General features: G+C 41.8%; 1 protein-coding gene across 3 annotated transcripts in view; it reads left to right on the top strand.

Annotated features, from left to right (window-relative positions):
- Nucleotides 1-21,912, top strand: part of CELSR1 (cadherin EGF LAG seven-pass G-type receptor 1) — a 184,023-nt gene that overhangs the window by 146,351 nt on the left and 15,760 nt on the right. For all 3 annotated transcript variants that reach the window (XM_077338234.1, XM_077338233.1, XM_077338232.1), the window contains exons 15-25: nucleotides 923-1,106; nucleotides 1,382-1,483; nucleotides 2,721-2,815; nucleotides 3,733-3,942; nucleotides 6,012-6,195; nucleotides 7,114-7,257; nucleotides 8,705-8,906; nucleotides 10,284-10,451; nucleotides 12,904-13,033; nucleotides 15,044-15,244; nucleotides 18,008-18,182. In XM_077338234.1, coding sequence (XP_077194349.1) covers nucleotides 923-1,106; nucleotides 1,382-1,483; nucleotides 2,721-2,815; nucleotides 3,733-3,942; nucleotides 6,012-6,195; nucleotides 7,114-7,257; nucleotides 8,705-8,906; nucleotides 10,284-10,451; nucleotides 12,904-13,033; nucleotides 15,044-15,244; nucleotides 18,008-18,182 — 1,795 coding nt within the window. The remainder of the gene's footprint in view (nucleotides 1-922; nucleotides 1,107-1,381; nucleotides 1,484-2,720; nucleotides 2,816-3,732; nucleotides 3,943-6,011; nucleotides 6,196-7,113; nucleotides 7,258-8,704; nucleotides 8,907-10,283; nucleotides 10,452-12,903; nucleotides 13,034-15,043; nucleotides 15,245-18,007; nucleotides 18,183-21,912) is intronic.

Below are 21,912 nucleotides of genomic sequence, written 5' to 3'. Positions count from 1 at the left end.
CTCTATGGACTTTATTACCATTTTTCTAGTGAAAGAAATTGGAAATTTAAATTTGTTTAAATATAGATAATTTTGCTGGTAGTTAATATGCTATGATGTGTATGGTGATAACACACTGAATAGTTCAGTACTTTTGATGTTATAAAGTTTGCTGAATATACAAATACGCTGGTAGTATTGAAACAACTAAAAAGCCCATTGAACAAAGTGGAACATACTCCTGAATAGACTTGTTTAGAATTACTCCCTGTATGAGGATGTTTTCATTACAAAATATGTTTTCTGTTTTCAAGATCCCCCCCCCCCCAAGCTGGCCACCTCTCAGATGGCAAAAACTATAAAAATATGGTCTAAGTAGCATAGGGTACAGTTCTCTCTTTTCGTATTGGGTATTATTTGCAGCTATGTTTGCCACTGTGCTGTAAAGTAAGTTATAATCGATTCATCTCATGTTGTTGAAGCAATAAAATAAATTCTGTTTTTATAGGAAGGAAATATTACTTATCATTCAGTCCTAGAATTTCCAGAGTGAATGGGGCTTTAGGCTTCCGAATGTCTAAAATTTTATATTGCTAAAGCCTTTGATGGCTAAATATATTCCAGGAGAAGTGGAACAATGAGAGCTGGATAAAGTGGGGAAAAGGAGGGAGTGGGGAAACGAGCATGCTGATACTTCTGAAAGCTAGTAGAATCCTGGAGGGAATAAATACTGAGGATGGGGTGGGGACTTCCTGTTCTACAATTCCTTGCATTCTCAAACTTGGTACACTAGAAATGAAAATGTGAGTAATTAATTAAATATTGTGCCTGTGTTTCACATTCTGAACACCATTTTCATATGAAACATCTTAAAATTTATGTTCTAATCCGTGCTCATGTTCTTCATTTACACACGTCTGTGACGATCTCTTTGTTTTTCCAGACAAACTATTACAGACCACAAAGCAGTGACACCTGCTACCCATGTGACTGCTTCCCTGCTGGTTCCCACACTCGCACATGTGACCCTGAAACAGGGCAGTGCCCCTGTAAGCCAGGAGTGATTGGGCGGCAGTGCAATCGCTGTGATAATCCTTTTGCTGAAGTCACGGTTCATGGATGTGAAGGTACTACTGCTACTAGTGGTTCTTATAGTCCTCAAGTTAGAGGAGCTAACCTGTTTAAGAATATCTGAAAGAGATTATGGCATCTTAAGAAGATCCTGTTTTTTTCCTTGGTTAGAATGAAGCATTTTGACACTTTTAGCATCATAATGCATTAAGTCTTGTCCTAGCATAGCCTATGTCCTAGCATAGCAAAAGTGCTTCTGTCCACTAAATAGTGACGTGGGTGATTTTTATCCTACTGAGGGAGAAATCCTTTTCGGTTGTCTTCCATGCAGTAGTTTACAGTGGATGCCCCAAAGCATTTGAGGCTGGCATTTGGTGGCCGCAGACCAAATTTGGGCAGCCTGCTGCAGTGCCATGTCCCAAGGGATCCACAGGTAAGTAGCAGAACCTTGAACTTCTTATCATAAACTTCAATGTGGAATGCGATTTTTAACGTTTAGTTACACCCAGGAGACAATGTTTTTTCAGAGCCTGAAAATAAGAACCTGGGCAACCACTGACTGAATGTTTAATCTCGATGAGTTAATGAAAATATATAAAAGCCCATTGAGAATCACGTTGGATCCAGGCAGGTTTTTCATTGAGCCTCACCTAATTCCCCTCCTCATTAGAGTCCCTGTCCCAGGAGCTTTGAAGAGCCTCTTGTGGCGCAGAGTGGTAAGGCAGCCGCCTGAAAGCTTTGCCCATGAGGCTGGGAGTTCAATCCCGGCAGCCGGCTCAAGGTTGACTCAGCCTTCCATCCTTCCGAGGTCGGTAAAATGAGTACCCAGCTTGCTGCCGGGGGGTAAACGGTAATGACTGGGGAAGGCACTGGCAAACCACCCCGTATTGAGTCTGCCATGAAAACGCTAGAGGGCGTCACCCCAAGGGTCAGACATGACTCGGTGCTTGCACAGGGGATACCTTTACCTTTACCCATGAGCTTTGTGGCCATGAAGGTCCCAGGATCTCCAGCAGAGCCCTTTTGGCAGGCAAGAGAAAGCACCTCCTCTTTCTTGAACAGTATAAAAACTGGTTGGATCCAACCCCCTGAAAGTCAGAATGTGAAAAATGCATGAGCTGTTGAAGAATAGGATACGAACCTCAACACACACACACACACACACCCATGTGAAAAGACAGTTAAAATAATCTTGTCCTTTACGTCAGTGGCATTTTACATTATTTTACAAGCTTAAGCAGAAGTACACCCTTCTAAGTTCATTGGAAGGGAATAACTTTGCTTAGGCTAGCATGGTTAGCATGATATACAGAACTATGTTTCAGAGGGCAGCTGTGTTGGTCTGCAGTAAAACAGTTAGATTTGAGTCCAGTAGCACCTTAGGGACCAGCAAGATTTTCACAGCGTAAGCTTTTGGAAGTCAAAGCTCCCTTCATCAGACATGAGTATGGATGAAAATCTAGGTGTATTATTCCCAGTCAGGAATATGTGTGAGGTAACGGAAGAAGTAAGGAGTAAACAGGCAAGCAGCTGTGCATTTCAACATCTGTAGGCTTCTGAAATGTTCCCAATGCATTGGAGTGTTAACGTGTAAACCCGAGTGATTTTTCTCCCCCGTTGAGGTAACACAATCACAATTACACTTTTTCCTAATTAATTTTTGTTTGAAGGGAATGCTGTTCGCCACTGCAACAGCGAAAAAGGCTGGCTCCCCCCTGAGCTTTTCAACTGCACCACCGTTGGCTTCATGGACCTTAAAATAATGGTAAGAACAGGTAGCTTTGCAAAAGGAGAAACCTTTCCTGATTTGTGTGTGTTGTGCCATATCACCGCTGAAACACTGCATACAATCTTTGCCTTCTCCTGCGCCCAGCAAGTAAGGATTGTTCACTTTGTTTCTATATGTGACACAGAACACACCTTACATAGAAGGATCCAGGATTCCTTGTAATGGTGAATGGTATAGCTTTCCTGCCGCTCTTCTGACCATTGCAGACTGCGCCCAGTGCGGCTAATGAAAATGAGTTAATGAGTTTTGGGGGTTAGAGTGTCAGGCTAGAATGAGAGAGAGAGCACGCTAAGTTCGAATCCTCATCCTGCTGCGTGTGACCCTGGACCAGTCACCTAATCTCAGCCATACCTACCTTTCAAGGTGGTGGTTGTGAAGATAAAATGAGAACGGAGAATGACATATTCTGTGGCAATCTCCTTGGGGGGAAAGACAAAATAAAGTGCAATAGATGGATGGAAATATAGCTGGGTGGATAAATAAATCGATTTATTTGCAGGGGTCAGAATGGAGCTAAGAAATACTGACTCTGCTACACAACATCGGTTCAGAACATTAGCTGAGGTGCTGGAGTTTCCCCTTGAGAAAGTTCAGCTTTGGATTGATCACTTGCCTAGGTACAGATAGGGCCATTAAGCTCCGGTTCATCCTCTCTACTAGCCGGCAATGCACAATGGGACTCAGCAGGCTCTCATGTGGCTACCTCCCTCCTCAAATCATGTACATAGTATAAGTGGCACATGCATATGTGATCTATGCAATCAGCATCTTTTCCTCTGGTGTACCACATGGAAACCTTCAGTATAAAAAGCATTTCAGTAAGTTTTCTTTTTTTAAAGAAGGAATGCCATTTGTTTCTTGAGTTGCAAACTTTCTTGTTTTGTTTGCATCAGAATGAAAAGCTTCTCCGCAATGAGACAAACATGGACAGTGACAAGTCTGTGCAGATAGCCAGGGTGCTTCAGAATGCTACCAACCACACACATCCCTTCTATGGGAACGACGTGCGAACGGCCTACCAGATGATGATCCGGGTGCTGCAGTACGAGAGCCAGCAGCAAGGGTTTGATTTGGCTGCGATGAGGGATGTGGAGTTCAATGAGGTAATGAACATTGAGAACATAGGTGGTGCCATTGGTGTGGAACTGGAAATAATACTGTTGAATTTTCTCCCACACAAACCCCCGGAAGACATCACAATACAGATCTAACACAAAGAAATAGCATTCTCACTTGGAATGTGGGTTACACTGAGTGATTTAATGCCATCAATAGGATGGGGTATTTAGTAAATAATGCAACAGGAATAGGGTTGTAGAGCCAAAAAGAAATCTAAAAACAGAACTGTAGCAAAGCATAAACCTTAGCATGATGCAAAAATTACTTAGAAGGATCCTAGCTTTTAGTAAGCTAAGGACAGTAGTATAGACCATAGTCCCTAATAATTTATGTAAGTAACTTTATGAATCATTTTGTACAGGGCAACCAAATTGCTTGCACAGAAAAGCCCTATTGAGTAATTCAGTTTTGCAGAGTTTGTGGAAAGTCATGAGAAATGGAGCCGTCCTGACCTCTTGAGGCAGGCCATTCCATCAGGTGGGGACCACAACAGAGAAAGCACATATGCAGCCAGTTGTTGATTTTACCCCGTGGCAAGTTGGCATCTGCAGAAGGCCCTGCTCAGATGAGCAAAGTTGTTGGGGCAGTGCATAGGGGGAGAGGTGATCTTGCAAATATGAGAGTCCATAAAGGGCTTAGTATGTGATAGCCAGACTCAAATTGAGTCTGGTAACTGATGGGTAGCCAGTGGAGAGACTGTACAATGGGAGTAGTATGCATGCTCCATCTAGCTCCTGATAATAGCAGAGCCACAGGCTTCTGCACCAAATGGAGTTTCTGAATTGCTTTTGAGAGTAGACTAATGTACACTGCATTACAATTGTCTAGTCTGAATGTCACCATGGCATGGATCCAGGTGGCCAGATCAGCCAGATCAAAGTAAGAGGCCATCTTACATACTAGGCTGAGTTGGGAGAAAGCCTTTGTTGCAGTTGCATTAACTTGCTTCTCCAGAATTAATATTGGGAGTCAGCAAGGTTCATCCGAACTCCATTGGAAGTGGGAAGCACAACATCCTTCAAGATCTCTGCTTTCCCAAGCAGTATTACCAGTGTCTTCTCACATATTAAACAGCATGGTGGATAAGATGGAACCCTGTGGAATCCACAGGATAATGGCCATACAGCAGAGCAGGAATCTTCAAGCACCATCTTCTGAGAGCAAACCCCCCCCCCCCCACCCAAGGACTCAAATCACCTTAATATTGTGCTTCTTAGTCCCAGCACTGAGAGGTGGCCCAGCAAGATACTGTGGTTGATCGTATCAAAGATGACAGGGAAATCCAGCAGAACTAGCAAGATCACATTCTCCCTCTGCTTCTTGATAGAGGTGATAATTGTAAGTTAATCTCTACACATCTAAAATTGGTTGATTAAACCATTCCAGCACTGTTGTAAAGTGCCAACATTGTAGTGCACAACAGAATCTTGGGGGTCAGTATAGAGTCTTTATAAGCACTACAAGGAATTTGGATCCCATGCTTCCCAGGTGTGTGGGAGCCCAGTTTTGACTAGGACTGTAGTAAGTAAGGAGAATGGACTTCAGCCCCCCATGTGCACCATTTTCCTGACTTATATTGGCTCTATGGAGCCCTTGTTTGCTCCAATTGGAAACTTAATATGTAGCCATCCTTGCACATACGTTTTCCAGTGAAGCAAATAGCAACTCCACTGGGCTGTTTAAATTGGGTAGGGGGGACATAAATATACCTTCTCCATGTGTGCCGTGGTCTCTGTCAAAATTGGGCCACTAGATACTTGAGAGGCATCAAACTCCCAGTGCAGGAATGATCCTAATTCTTTATAGTGGTCAGAGGGACTTTATGTTATGATACAGATACAGTTTACAGATACTCTTCAGATTCCCTGGGTTCTGATTTAATTCAGCCCCGTAAATTACCAGGTTCTAGACTAGGATCTCAGAGACCCAGGATCAAATGCCTACTCTGCCTATAGAAACTCACTGGCTGATCTTGGGCTAGACAAAAACTCTCAGCCTAACTTACCTCACAGTTTATCTCTGCTTTCAGCATATGTTTTCCCTTCCTTTCCAGAACATCATAAAAGCTGGCAGTGCTCTTCTGGACCCAAGCACTAGAGAGCATTGGGAACACATCCAGAGGACAGAGGGAGGCACAGCACACCTCTTGAAATACTATGAGGAGTATTTCCGCAATGTAGCAAAGAACATGAGAAATACCTACATGAACCCTTTCGTTATTGTTGCCACAAACATGAGTAAGTTGCTACCTTGTCATCCTTGTCCTAGCAATTGTGAATAGCTAATGTGTCAGTGGCAACAGTAACTTCTTCACTTCCTCCTTCCCATGCTGCTTAAAAGTGATCCCCAATGTCTTGAATGTGTGTGTTCAGATACAAGTGCTAAATTAGATAAAATGCTTGGAGTTAAAGTCTTCTCACAGTCTGAGAGGAGAGCTTTAATTTTTTTAGTATAGCTTTTAGAGCTACCTTAAAATATGTATGGCAGATTCACATCTAGCTTTCAGATGGGATTGAACTCATGGTCAGACCCCTTCTCACCTCAAGTCTGTATTTATCTGAAAGTACAAATATTGCAGTTGTGTTTTAAGAAAGGGCTCCCTATAATATGACTCTAAATAGGCCTGTTATGGTCCATACCTTTATTTGATGTTGAAAGTAGATGTTTTTTTAGCCGTAAGTCCTCACTTCTTTTTAAAATCCCTATAACATGAATACCTCTATATACACCCTTCACCCTCACCTATATACGTTCCACAAATTCCAACTTGCTAGTGGTCCCTGGCCCCAGAGAAGTGTGCTTTTTGCCCCTAGCTCTAGCCTGGTGGAATGAACTGCCAGTAGAGACCAGACCCTTATGGAGCTTCCAAGGTTCTGAAAGGCCTACAAAATGTCACTCTTCCACCATGCAGTTGGTTGAGGCCAGGGGCAGCACTTTTACCATCTGACACACACACACACACCGTTCATGGGTGGTTTATCTGGGAGATTGTTGTAAGCCTCCTAGAGACCATTTTGGAGAGGGGTGGCTAGAAGACCAACAACTAAATAAATTTACTAACTGGCCCTGTTAGTAAATTTAATAACTGGCTTTGGATTCTTTCTGGCAGCAATTGAGTCCTAACTCATATAATGGTAAACTCTTTTCTGTTCTAGTTATTGCTGTTGACATCTTTGAAAAATCTAATTTTACGGGAGCTAAAGTGCCACAATTTGAGGCGATTAAAGCAGATTATCCCAGAGATCTTGAGTCATCCGTTTTGTTTCCGGATACCTTGTTCAGAGCTTCTAATCGAAAAGGTAGAATTTTATTCTCAGTACTTTTGGAAACTTCTAGTAACAGTTCTTATAATTAGCTACAAAAGACGTAAGGTCGTCTCTCGTGGAGTGGGTATCATGTGGATAAAAATGTTTGATGTACTATGCTGCTCTCTAAACAGAACTAAGGATGGGGCTATGAAAGAGAGGAAGAAAGTTTATTCTAGGAACCAGGGTAATTCCTTCTCCCTCCCCATGTCTCTGAGTGCACCTTTTTAGGTGCACCTGAGCCTTAGGGAAGGGCAGTATGCAAATTTAACAAATAAGTAAATAAATAAGTGAATAGCTGGCAAAGTTGGACAATATTAGACAAAGTTTGGGGGAAATATTGTGATCAGTGTCAAAACATTGCACAATGTCACTTGCACTAAATAATCACCACTGACTACATAGAGGTTCCAGTGTGTATCTGGCTTGTGAGCATTTATACTCTCAATGCCCTCATGCCCCCACTGTTCCAATGGCAGGCTTGAACTCTATATGACATAATTCATCCCATCAAGGTACACAGTTTTACACAGGTGAGAGCTATAACAAAATGGTTCCAAAAGGTGCTTTGGTAAAGGGTTGGGGACTGTGTATTGTTGCTGTAAGTATGTGCTTACTACGTAATTTCTTCATTGTTTGCTATGTTTAAATGCTTATGCTTTGTTTCAGCATCATTTCAGCTCTGCATCAAATTACTAATCATTTTCAAATTCCTCTCTGCACCAACTTCTCCCATTGTACTTTACATTTCCCCCCCTTGTTATTTCTTTTATCTTCCCATCTAAGCAGGTTTTCCATATTGAAACATGCTGCCCTTGCTTCTCAGCTTAGTCATTGTACCAACTTTGATTTTGGATTTAAATAATTCCAAGCGTGCAGTTTTAGCAAAAGAAATCCTGGAAGAATGAGGCAGAGAAAATTTTTATACAGCAAAAATCTGCTAACTAGTGATTCAGATGATGAGATGGGCCTTAAGACCTCTGGCATAATAGTATAAGAAAGAATAAATGTTAAGGCATAGTTTTGTTTCTTTTCTTTTTTTTCTTCAGTCCCACCCTGGATCAGTCTGGGGCTGCGGCTGTGATCTGTTTCTATCATTATGCATGCACAAGATGGTAATTTGGCAGAGCCTGAACAATACTCAGCCCACAAATGTAAGAAACAAAGTCTCAGTCTTGGAAAACTAAAATTAAAAGGTCCACGTGTGCTTTAATAAGTATGTCCCCAAGTTTGCTTTAGGAGAAAAAAACCTCACCAGCTCTATTTTTACAACATGTGAAACTAAAGACAGTATCTTCTGTAATCTTCTGTAGTTATAGAAGTTACAGAGGTCATGAAGTGGAAAAGGTTACTGTATCTTTTGAAACTAACTTTAACTCTTTAAATGGTGATCTAAAGTCTGGATGTTGGAGTATAAGTTCACACTGATTTTTGCCCTTAGTTGGTCCTACAATGAAGCCCTCCAAGCATAAATTGTCTCCTAAGATGGAAGATGTATTTTCTGATAGTAGAAATGCACTTTCAAAGAGAAGGCGACGGCACCCAGATGAGTACAACCAATATGCTGTTGCTGTGGTGATTATATACCGAACTCTGGGGCAACTTCTTCCTGAAAGCTATGATCCTGACCGAAGGAGTTTAAGGTGCTTATTATTTGTTTATTTATTTATTAGACATTTATACTTCTCCTGTCCTTGTGATTCAAGGCAGCTTATACATTATATAAAATTTATGTAACTCTGTTCATCATTGATCTTCTGTGTAGTTCCACATGGGGACTGTGATTGAGCAGGCCTGCCTTTTTTTAGGTCTCTACAGCTAAAAGCTTCCAGGGAGCACTGCACACCAGAGCCAGAAGCTTGTTCCCACACAGGGACCATATGCTCCTACGCAGCAGTGCCCCCACCCTCAGTTCCTCTTTTGCCACCAGAGTAGAATAATACTTTTCAGAGTCTTCTGCTACAGTTGAGAGGAGTTGTTGAAGCTACATCAGCTTCTGAGTCCTTTTGATGACTCAGAAGGGTCTTTTCAAGAACTGCTCCCAGTGGGGGTGAAGAGGACTCAGAATGATGAACGTGACCTCTATATGTTCTGTTTAGATAAGGGGCATAGTATCTCCATGTATAAGTCTTGCCAACACTTCACCCATAAGACTTGGGGGGATAGGGCATCAAAACTTAAGGCAGTGTTATGGGAAAAAACCCTTAAAGTCTCGGAGACCTCATCCAAGTCAGCCCCAGAGAAAGTTCCCAGTTCCACATCTTCAGAATTGATACATTCAGCTTCACCACCTAGATCCATGTCTCAGTGGATCTGATCTCACTCATGCTCCCTTCCAGCTCATCATGCCTCATCTGAGCCTCCATCTAAGAAGGCTATGGGCAAGGCAAAGGGAAAACGTAAACATTTCATTGTTGGTTCATTCATATTGATTTGAAGGATGCCTAATTTCATATTTCAATCCAACATCAGCATCACAAGTACTTAAGTTTTTCATGTGAGCAGTGCATTTGTTAGTATAACATCCTACCCTTTGGTCTAGCCACTGCACCCAGGGTATTCTCAGAGTGTTTAGCCCCAGTTATTGCTTACCCTCAAAGGAGGGGTTGTTATATATTTTCCTCCCTAGATGATTGGTTACTGGTGGTGGATTCCAAGGACCAATTGTTTAGTCATTATACTCTTGCCCTGGATACCTGTCAAAGATTAGGACTCCTTGTGAACTAGGATAAATCTCAATTAGTTCCACCCTAGAGGGCACAGTTTATTGGAGCTTCTAAATTCCTTAATCAGACAGGGTTTATCTCCCTAAAGGATACAGGCTATTTTTGCCTTTGTAATACGGAACCCTTGAGTTTTGCAGGGGTAGAGCCCTGCTTGTTTTAGTGGCCCTGAGGTAGGAGAACATAATCTCCGGCCCTGTGGCAATGGATTGTCAAGGCTGTTAGGGAGTGTTATGATCAGGCCAGTTTACCATGTTCCTTGTTTGCATATTTTGTAATTTTGTTTTATTCCCTCAGGTTACCAAACCGGCCAGTCATTAATACTCCAATAATCAGCGCCATTGTTTATAGAGAAGGGGGATCTTCCCCCAATCTACTGGAAAATCCCATTACCCTTGAGCATACCATGCTGGAAACTGAGGAGAGAACGAAGCCAGTTTGTGTGTTCTGGAACCACTCAATTGTGTATGTGTTATAATCTTTCACATTTTTGGCTGGGAACTGTTACATGTTAGCACTCTGATGATAATGGTTACTCTTGGACATATTTCATACAGATAGTCTAGTAAAGAAGGGGGTAATGACAAATTTGCAGGCTGTTGTTTGCATAGTGATATAAAGTACCATTAGAGTACAGCCGACCTCATAGGGCTTTCAAGGCAAGAGACATTCAAAGGTGATTAGCTTGCCTGCCTCAGTATGTCAACCCTAGTATTTCTTGGAGGTCTCCCATCCAAATACTAGCCAGGGGCGACCCTGTTTAGATTCCATGGTCTGACAAGATTGGGCTAGCCAGTTGGTATAAAGGGGACAAATACCTAATAGCACCTGGATAAAAAAGAAAAGTGGTTTTCTGATGTGGCGAATGCAGAAAAACTCAAATAAGAAAATTAAAATGGAGAGCTAGTTGAAAAGGGGTCTTGTTTAAATGCCAACCTGAATTTAGACCAATAGGGCCAAATGAAATAATGATATTTATTGAAGTGGGTAGCCATGTTGATCTGAAGCAAAAGAACAAATTTAGAGTCCAAGTGGCACCCTTGAGACTAACAAAGTTTTATTCAAGGTATGAGCTTTCATGTGCACACACACGTTTTTGTATCTGAGGAAATGCGCATGTACACAAAAGCTCATACCATGAATAAAACTTACCGTATATACTTGCATATAAGTCGACCCGCAAATAAGTCAAGGCACCCAATTTTACCACAAAATCGGGGCAAACTTATTGACTGACATATAAGCCAAGGGTGGGAAATGCTCCATCATCACAGGCTCTCCCATCCAGCCTCTCCCCCCCCCCAACAAATACAGAAAAGTCAAGAGGATGAATAGCTGCTGGTTTTTGTACCCTGCTTTTGACCACAGAAACCAAAAGAATAGTTTGGAAGAAGTGATTAAGAAGAGGAAGAAGTGAAGGCAAAAGAAAAAAAAAAGATCAGAGTCCCTCAGTCAAACCATTGATGTCCTACAAGCTGCCAGAGCAACGATTGGCTGGCTGAAGCAGGCTTTTATTTCAATCACCATATATACCCGCGTATAAGCCGAGGAGGGCTTTTTCAGCGTAGAAAAAGGTGCTGAAAAACTAGGCTTTTACGTGAGTATATAGGGTAGTTGGTCTTAAAGGTGCCACTGGACTCTAAAGATGATATTTATGTCACTGTTTCTCAAGAACCTGGCTATAAAAAGGTAGTTATTTTTTGTAGGAGTGTTTCTGTGAGACTTCTGCCCTATTTTTATCCATCTTCTAGAACCGCATGAGAGTTTAAAAAGCTGCTTGCCTACCTGATCCTTCTTTTTCTAGCAGCATGAATAAGAGAGCTTATAGTCACAATGGCTTAGCAAAGGCATGTGTTCACATTGGCCAAATCCAACATGGTGTTAGATTGCAGATGCTTCTGTGGGTGTGTTCACACTGGTACTACATTTAATAACCATCACCAGTGTAGGCTGCTAGTACATTGTGGTTGGCAATGCTAACCTGGGAGCCCCAAATCCCTTTTGTTGGCAGTTAAGGGGGCCAAATAGAATCCATCCTGGAGCTAGTTTTGTAGCGCAATCCCAAGCAGTCCCCATTGACTTCAAATAATTTAGAAAGGTATAGCTCTTCTTAGGCTTGCACTACAAAGTAAGGAGCCTTCTATTTCCAGTCTTCTCCTTACAATGTCTTACTTGTTTGTAAGCAGTGTAGTCAGTGAGCCTAGCATTTTAATTGTATCTTGGCCTGTGTTTCTGTATGCAAAAATTGTTGCTATTGCAGAACTGTTGAAAAAAATGAAGTCTTATCTAAATTATGTATTCAGAGGTATGGGAAACAACCTTAAGTCCAGTGTTAGCTATGTGCTGTTATAGTCAATTCAAGGACATAAAAATATACACATAACAAAGAATGAGAGATAATAATAGGGTTTTAGTACAGTTTTCTAACAAGGGTGAGGGAATCTTGAAGGTTCAGTGCTTCTTTAAGATCAAAGAGACGCTAAGTCTAATAAAGTAGTAATAATGGTTTGCATTGTTTACTTAAGGTACCTGCATATAAACTGGTCATTGGTCATGTCAAGACAAGGTTTAAACAGCTTCATGCTGTATTAGACACTGCTTCATGCAACTCACCTACAGCTGCCTTAAGGAGGTCTCAGATCTAGCACATGATCTTTTTCTTTTGGGGAAATGGATGGGAAGAACTCTAGGCTCTAAATTTCATGTTATACCTTGTCTGTCTGCATTTTCTCAAATCTTGTTCATGGATTTGTTCATGTATTGCCACTCAATAAGGGGAGGAAGAAGTGAGTGCTGATGAAGGAAATATCCATTTTGAAACACCAATAATGAATCAATGGATGTATTCAATATGTCTCTTTGTCAGTTAAAGGACACTGACAGTTAAACTTGTTGTTTTGTTTCATCTCTTGTCAAGTGGTATTGGTAACACAGGAGGCTGGTCCTCAAAGGGATGTGAGCTGTTTTCCAGGAATCACCGCCATATTGTTTGCCAGTGCAACCACATGACCAGTTTTGCTGTCCTGATGGATATTTCAAAACGTGAAGTATGTAATGATTTTGGCTTTCTTGGTAGAAACACTTATTAATTTTTTTAAAGTGTTTTGCTTTTACTTTGAAATCCAGACCACTGGTTTGTCAAAATTTGGCCCCAACTTAAGCCAACATGGTATATCAAGGGGACTTATTTAGCTATCAGGGAAATCTGATTGAGGCCTGTTTCAGTCAGGGCTGTAGAGTAGGGATGGGCAATTCAATTCAAGTAAGTTGAAAAGTACCCAAATCAATACTGATCCAGGTATTTTTCCGATCTATGCAAGCCAGATTACCCATCCCTACACTTTAAGCAGGCTGAATCAGTACTAGCCAAATCATGAAGGCTGGGGAAGCATTTAAAGGGCCCACCATGCAGCATGACACATCAGCTGCTTAGTGTGCCCTTTAAATGCCTCCCCCTGTTTTCTCAGGCAATGCCTGAAAAGGCAGTGAGGAGAGCATACCAAGCAGTTGATGTGTCATGATCAGCTGCTTGGTGGATTCCCCCAGGAGGGAAAAATTCAGACCACTTCAGATTTGACCAAATTAATTCAGCCAAATCTGAACCAGTGAAGTGCAGTTTGGGTGATTTAGATTCAGCCCAAATCGATTCCAGCCGAATCCAAAACAGTCTGAATTTTTTCCGGTGCACATGCCTACTGTAGAGCTGTAAACTGGACCCTGGAGCAAAATGTAATCTTTCCATGATTTTCCAAATTTTGCTTTTTATCCGTTATCAGCCAACTTGTAGTGGCTCAGTAAGGTTTTCAAGGCAAAAAACATTCAGAGGTGGTTTGCTATTACTTTCCTCTGTGTATCAACCTTGGTATTCCTTGATGGAAGTCCAAATACTGAGCAAGTTTGACTTCCCTTTGCTTCTGAGATCTCACAAGATTGGGATAGCCTGGGCCATCCTGGTCTTAAGTCTGTGGAAGATCAACATCATAAATGTTTTGTATAATTTGGTATACATTATTTAATTCTGATTAATAAACTATATAAAATATTTATGATGTCAATATTCTATTCCCAACCTTCAGGGCAGTACTTTTCAGAGTCAAATAGGAAGTATATTCCCATAATTTAGTATGTATTGTTTATGATGTTTAAATACTAAGTCCTACAATAGGCATCCCACCTGATTCTGCAAAGCAGTGACCTGACGCTCAAAGGGAAGGGATAGATATGTGCAGTAACCTTAAGCTGTATGGGGCCCTCAACCTTCTGGAGTCTTGGGGCAATTTCCCCCTTTTGATCCCCTTCTCTATATTCCTGGCTCATTTCACCTTCACAGAAATATAGCCTGGAGATTTTGCACATTCTGTTCCCTGCATGCATGGGTCAGAGCAACACTTGCTCCCTTTACTCACGGACAATGAGAACTAGAAACAATGTTTATATTAAATCAGAAAGTTTTGTAATTCTGCCACTGGTATATGCTTTGGGTCATGCACCAGTTTCTTTCCTAAATCCTTTGTGGAAGACCAGGGATTAATAGTGCTCATTATAGGCTGATTTACCACGAGACAAGTAAGGTTTTTTATTAGACTCTATGGACTGTGTTCATGGATAATTTAATTTTCAGTGCATGGGATTATACTTGTCTTTTTTAAAGATCGCATTACAACTGCTATAAATGGGTTGGTCACAAAAGGATTTCGTTGAGTTTATTAATCTTGAGGGTTTTCTTTTTGGCACAGGATTATTTCCTATTGGTATGGATATGCTTCAGGAAGCTATAAATCTAGAAAGGGGAAAGTAAAAACTTGTTAAGTAGTTTGAAATCCATTTAATTGTAGTTTCCTTTTTACTGCTTTTTAAAAAGTCCTCCAAGTGAGTTGACATTTTAAAAGCTTATTTCAGTGGCATCTTTATCATACTGTTAAGACTGAGTCATCACACTTCAGGTTTCCGTAAACTGTATAAACAATTTTTGTTCTCAGATGGACTATAACATTCGTTTAGCTGAAATAAGGACTCATAACAAAAATTAAAAAAACACATTCAACTATTCTTCACAGAATGGTGAGGCACTTCCTCTGAAGATTATCACCTACACAACTGTCTCCATCTCACTGGTAGCATTGCTACTCACCTTTATTCTCCTGGTCCTGATCCGGACTCTGCGGTCCAACCTGCACAGCATCCACAAAAATCTGGTGGCTGCCCTGTTCTTCTCGGAACTGGTCTTCTTGATAGGAATCAACCAGACAGATAATCCGGTAAATTTAACCACTGTAGCTGTATTTTCCTGGGCTTAGCTCTTTGCATTTGTCCAAGTGAACTATGGTTTTTCAGAAGTTCAGCAACATAGACAATAGCCATTCTCATGGATGGTGTCACATGCAATGTACATGTGGAATTAATAGTGTACCATGATGGTGAGAAGGCATCTAGCTCAGCCCTCTTTCCTGATCTGCTAGCTTTGCACAGTGGAAAGATTCTGATATGAGGCTGCTTTCAAACGAGCTTTATTGTGAAGATATTATTATTATTATTATTATTATTATTATTATTATTATTATTATTATTATTATTATTATTATTATTATTATTATTATTATTATTATTATTATTATTATTATTATTATTTAAATTTATTTCCCGCCACTCCCTGTAGGCTCGTGGCAGGTCACAATAGTCCTGTCCCCATTAAAGTACCCATTAAAAGACTTTAAAACAATCACAACATGGCAGAAGCTCTCATTATTCCCACCCCTGCTATCAGAGCGGCAGGGAATTTTAGCAGTTCAAGGCAATAAACAGGAAAAATAAAGGATGTATAGGATTTTCAGTCTAACCATAAAGTAATCTACATGATCTTCATCTTTTAAGTAAACTAGAATTTGAATATTGTGACTCTACTTTGTTTTAACAAATTAATTCAGGAGGACTGTGTAGGTTTTAAGAGACTCATTTCTACATTTGCTAAAGACTTTCATAAAACTTTAAAGAGATGCATTTCTGCACTTGCTAAGATTTTTATTCATTTCCTTTATGCAACTCAGTACCCCCCTCCTTTCCAGTAGATCTTTCAACAGATGTCAGCTGCCCAGTCTTTTACTAGGAAGAATTTTACAGGGTCTTTTAATTAGCAGCATATTGCAGAGAAACAAGTGGAAGGAGGCTTGTCAACAGTGTGGGTGTTTTCCCAAGCAGTTATTAATCCTTCCTAGTGGAATGAGGATTGTCCCTGGAGTCACACACTGATGGGCATGAAAAGTCAAAGAATGTAGAAGTGCAGACAAAGAGGAGGGACTTGACATACAATTTTGGTTTTTATAGGTTTTGTAAAATAACTGTCACATGGAAGGGAGAGATTTTGGTCAACCATGGATGACTGGTAGACAGAAGTGATTTGTTTTCTTTGTTGCATACCTGAAATTGAGCAGTTTTCATTGTTCTGGCCTGTAGGGGGGATTTTAGAAGCCCTAACCACAAAAAAGGGGAGTGTTGCAGTAGAGGAATAATAGCTTTATAAAATGTATATGAGTTGTATTTTTGGCATTGCTTAAACAACTAAGAAGGGCAACCAGAAACTTAGATCTCAAAGATCAAAGAAAGCCTGTATGGTTTCTAGTGGAGATTCAGTAACTCCCTAACCCTTTTGTATAAGTCCAAGAAACCAGGTCCAAATCAGTTCAAGGTTTCCTAGTAGTCCTGTAGCACAGAAATCTATGTCTGATCACTGGCATGGCCATTTCCTTGTTCAGACTGAGTGGTTCCTTCATGACTTATGACCTGCTATGTTGAATGCAGCCATGTTTTGGAGCACACCAAATGCTAGATGCCCCCAAATAGCAGTTGCTGGGGGAGATTGCAGCCTTCTGCTTTCTTGTAGGAAGCCCAAATATTCAGTTCCCTCATCAGAATGGCATTTACACTGATAGGATGCCACTACTTTAGCAAAGGAAAAGAGGATAATTTTCATTAGCTCCCTTCTTTCACCATAGGGCTTGATATACTCATAGTTAGACTGGTATCTAGGAGACCCAGGTTTGAATTTACACACTGCCATGATAGAAGCATGCAGGAGACTTGTGGCCAGTCCCACACCCTCAGCCTAATCTGCCTCACAGAATTGTTGTTGGAGAACAATATAGACTGCATTGGGTCCCAATTTGGAAGAAATGCAGGGTAAAGGTAAAGGTATCCCCTGTGCAAGCACCGGGTCATATCTGACCCTTGGGGTGATGCCCTCTAGCGTTTTCATGGCAGACTCAATACGGGATGACCTTGCCAGTGCCTTCCCCAGTCATTACCGTTTACCCCCCAGCAAGCTGGGTACTCATTTTACCGACCTCGGAAGGATGGAAGGCTGAGTCAACCTTGAGCCAGCTGCTGGGATTGAACTCCCAGCCTCATGGACAGACAGCTTCAGATAGCATTTCTGGTGCCTTACCACCCTGCGCCACAAGAGGCTCGAAAGGCAGAGTATAAATGAATTAAATATATAGTATTGAGGAGCATGATTTCACAGTACTCAGTTGGCTGCAACTTGAGGTGGAAAGCAAAGAAGTCTCACTTTGCCAGCTTTGGATTCAGCCCTTTTTCACATGATCCTTTGGTCTGAAGCACCAGGGCTGCATCCTTATGCTTGGCAAACCCTGCCCTCCAGGATTTGCAACTCCAGACAGGCAGCCGAATTCAGAAGTTTGTTGATTTCCTGGCAGACGCTCATATGTGACTAGTGGTTTGCATTCTATCCTGGGGAGCCCCACTGTTCAAAGGGAGGATCTGCAAAAATCAAGGATGTTTTCATGGCCATTTGCAATTAAGCATGGTGGGTCTGCTGTTCAGGGGTGAAAAAAACTAGCAAGGCCTTAAGGATTTTTGAAGCAGCTTCTTGATCATGGCTGTTACTAGATTTTTAAATTTTATCTTATTTTGCTTAGCATCTATTCAAGATGTAATTGCAGTGCTAGAAAGTCTTGTAGTTGATAAGAGGCAGCTCTGATTGACTTGAGTTCCTTCCTTTCCCCTAGTTTGTGTGCACTGTAATTGCCATTCTTTTGCACTACTTCTACATGAGCACCTTTGCTTGGATGTTTGTCGAACAACTTCACATCTACCGCATGCTGACTGAAGTGAGGAACATCAATTTTGGACACATGAGATTCTACTATGTCATGGGCTGGGGGTTTCCTGCCATTATAACCGGTAAGGATAACTTAGACCAGTGGTTTTCAATCTTGGGGTCGCAACCCCATTTGGCCCCTTCTCTGGGGTTGCCAGGTTTCTGGCAGCCAGTGGCAGCAGCAGGTGGAGGTGGATGGTGGCAGTAGCAGGCGGTAGAGGCGGCGGAGCCATGGCTGTGGTCACCTTCATGCCACCTCGATTGTTGTGCTCATGTGCATGCTGCTGCTGAAGTTGGGGTCGTGGCGAAGAAAAGGTTGAGAACCGCTGACTTAGACCAATGAAGGGGTATTGGTGAATAAGACTTGAGGTGTTTCTGTGCTACTGATAATCCTGCCTGCCCACCCTGTGTTTTACTTATTTTTATGTCTTTGTATTTTAGTTCTGTTTTTGTTAGTTTTTTGCTGTGTGGTTATTTTTGGTTGATTTTAATGGTTTTATAATTCAATTTTTTAAATGTGTGCCTTAATTTGTTAGCCATCTTGGGTAGGACTTGTTCGGGCAGAAAAATAGAAAATAAATTTTGTGAGATAAATCAATACCACTTTCTTATGACCTGAGGAATACCAAGGCATTCTCTGCTAGAGATCCCCATTGCTCCTGGTAGGCATTCAGTTCCCCCAAGAGGGAGCATGCTCATTTAAACAGTTTAAATCTGTTAAGTAGAGACACCCTGTAATTTCTTTCTTCACTATTTACCCAACCTAATTCTAGTAATAATCTCATTTTAAGGGTTATCCTTACCAAGGATATGTTGAGATGCTATCATTGATTCAAGGCAAATTAAACCATGGCAGGTAGAACTTCTATTGGATACTCTTTGCCTTAATTAAAATAATTGCTGCATGAATAAAAGGGCATATACGTTCAGGTTGAAACAAGAACTTTACACATTCCTCAGGAATAATTTTTCTTGCTTTACTATAATTAGTTCATTGTTTACCATTTGTGTCTTCTGAGCAGAGAGACAAATAAAGAAATAGATATATTCCAAGTTGCACATGCACTGCAGAAATATTGATGTATATCCAACCCTCCATACCTTTTGCAGAGTGAGATTTTCCCATTGTCCCCGTCTGTTGCAGTCTGCTGACTCCTAAAAATATTTGTTCCTCAGGAACATCATTGTTTACCATTGTTTACCATAGCAGGGGATGAGGTCAATGGTGGAAACCCCTGCTCTCTAGTCCGAAGACCTAAGTGTCAGCATGAGAACCAGCAAGGTGTAGTAGAAGAATCACACTAGGTTCTGAGAGGTCCATGGAAGCTTCCTGAGTGTCCTTGGGACAGTCACACACTCTTAGCCTAAACTACCTCACAGGGTAGTTGTGAGGATAAGCTATTCATATTTGCATATGCCAGGAAAAAGCAGGGGAGATTGCTGTAAGCCATTTTGAGTTCCCATGGAAGAGAACAGTAAGGTATGAACAAATTAAGTAACTTTGAAGAAGGGGAAGAAGGGGAAGAAATGGAGATAGTGACAGATTTTATTTTCCTGGGCTCCAAGATCACTGCAGATGGGGACTGCAGCAAAGAAATTAAAAGACGCTTGCTCCTGGGGAGGAAAGCTATGGCAAATCTAGACAGCATCCTAAAAAGCAGAGACATCACCCTGCCAACAAAAGTGAGTTTAGTCAAGGCTATGGTCTTCCCAGTTGCAATGTATGGCTGCGAAAGTTGGACCATAAGGAAGGCCGAGCGTCAAAGAATTGAGGCTTTTGAACTCTGGTGCTGGAGAAGACTCTTGCGAGTCCCTTGGACTGCAAGGCGAACAAACCAGTCAGTCCTAGAGGAGATCAGCCCTGACTGCTCCTTAGAAGGCCAGATCCTGAAGATGAAACTCAAATATTTTGGCCACCTCATGAGAAGGAAGGACTCCCTGGAGAAGAGCCTAATGCTGGGAGAGATCGAGGGCAAAAGAAGAAGGGGACGACAGAGAATGAGATGGCTGGATGGAGTCACTGAAGCAGTAGGTGCAAAGTTAAATGGACTCCGGGGAATGGTAGAGGACAGGAAGGCCTGGAGGATCATTGTCCATGGGGTCGCGATGGGTCGGACACGACTTCGCACATAACAACAACAACAACAATATTTTTATTATTGTTATTGTTATTGTTATTGTTATTGTTATTGTTATTGTTATTGTTATTTCCCCCCCCAAAGGCTCGAGGCGGCTCACATAAAACCCCACCCCCTAAAATCCATAGCAATGATTAGTAAAATACAGTAATTAATAACCAATTGGTCAACAATAAAAACAACAAGTGATGGCATAATCCTAATCATCCAGTCTCCGCATCCTCAACTACAGGGAGGTGGAGGGAAGCTGACACTCACTACCGCCAGTTTGTGGGGGGGGGGCTGATCCTCCTCGCTGCCCGGCCTCAACCATAAGCTTGGCAGAAGAGCTCCGTCTTACAGGCCCTCTGTCATACAGGCCCGTCTTACAGGCCCTATTTATTGCAAAGGGCAAGCCACGCTAGTTTGCCATAATGGCAAGTCCATCATCACCTTAAGATTAACAATATTTACATTTCAGTGTGAGCTTTTGCAAGTCATAGGTTTTGTGAAATACATATGGGAAGGAAAATCATACTGGGAAATATTATTTTCCTTCACGTCTATAAATCAGTCTCTAAGGTACCACTGAATTTTTGGCTTTATTTTGCATCTCGGCACATAACAATTTTTTTAAAAAAATCACTGGTGCTGCTGTTTCCAGGTTGCAGTTTTCAGTGACATGGCAACTCTTGACAAAGACTGGTATGCCATACTTTGTGGAGGCCTATATCTAGTTCCACAGTCTTCCTGAAAATATTGATTAGCTCTTAGCATTCTGCTTCCTGTTGTCATAGAATCAGAAATTAAGATGTAAATGTTCATCCCAGTTGATTTGTCTTATCCCAAATAGTAGTATGCTTATTCCTCTTTATTTACCTTGTAGGTGAAACAGGATTTTTGTGTGCTTGAATATTTTGGGTAACAGACTATTTGTTGGACTAGGACAACATTTCTATGAATGTGCAGGCTTAGATAATGTTGTGTTGTAGTTTTGCAAGAAGAGGCATTAAAAAACTGAACAAGCAAGCACAAATGTTATAAGCTATGAAATAGGGATGAGAGCATAGTTATGGGAAAACTGTAAAACTTAGGTTAATGAGAAATGAACCTCCCCCATTATTTTATATTATAAAAGGTTTTGAGATATCACTAGTTAACGCAGACTTGAAACTGGTTACAATACTATCTTTTTGATATGGAACACTTCTGCTGGGCCCCCTAGGATGGAAATGGGTATGGAAGTGATGTTTGTAGCCCTGCCCCAGGGAACGCACCAGAAGATGTGGGGAGGCCGCCAGCAGAGGAGGCTGAGGCGCTGGCTGCAAAATTGGTGGAGGTGGGGCTCCTAAAGCTGGCTGGGGCCATTGTGGGGTGAGGCGTCACCCTGTAGCCAGATGAAGCTGCTGTGCAACCCATGCGGACACTGCAGGGCGAGGCGCCACCCATGAAGCAAGCTGGGACCACTGTGCTGCCATGGCACCCTGCTTCTCCAGCTGGTCCCGCCCTCTGCGGGCCAGGCCAGGCCAGGGAAGCTCTGCCACCATGGCACCCAGCTTCCTGGGATGGTTCTGCCCTCCACAAAGCGAGGCAGGCTGGGGAAGCTGTGTCTCCACAGTAACTGGCTACCCAGGCTGGTCCTACCTTCTACAGAGAGGGACAGGCTGGGGAAGCTGCGGCTCCTGGCTTTCCAGAC

Source organism: Paroedura picta, chromosome 5, assembly GCF_049243985.1.
Source record: "Paroedura picta isolate Pp20150507F chromosome 5, Ppicta_v3.0, whole genome shotgun sequence".
Taxonomy (NCBI): Eukaryota; Metazoa; Chordata; class Lepidosauria; order Squamata; family Gekkonidae; genus Paroedura; species Paroedura picta.
The sequence above is the reverse complement of the archived record's forward strand: the minus strand, read 5'-3'. Positions and strand labels throughout refer to the sequence as shown.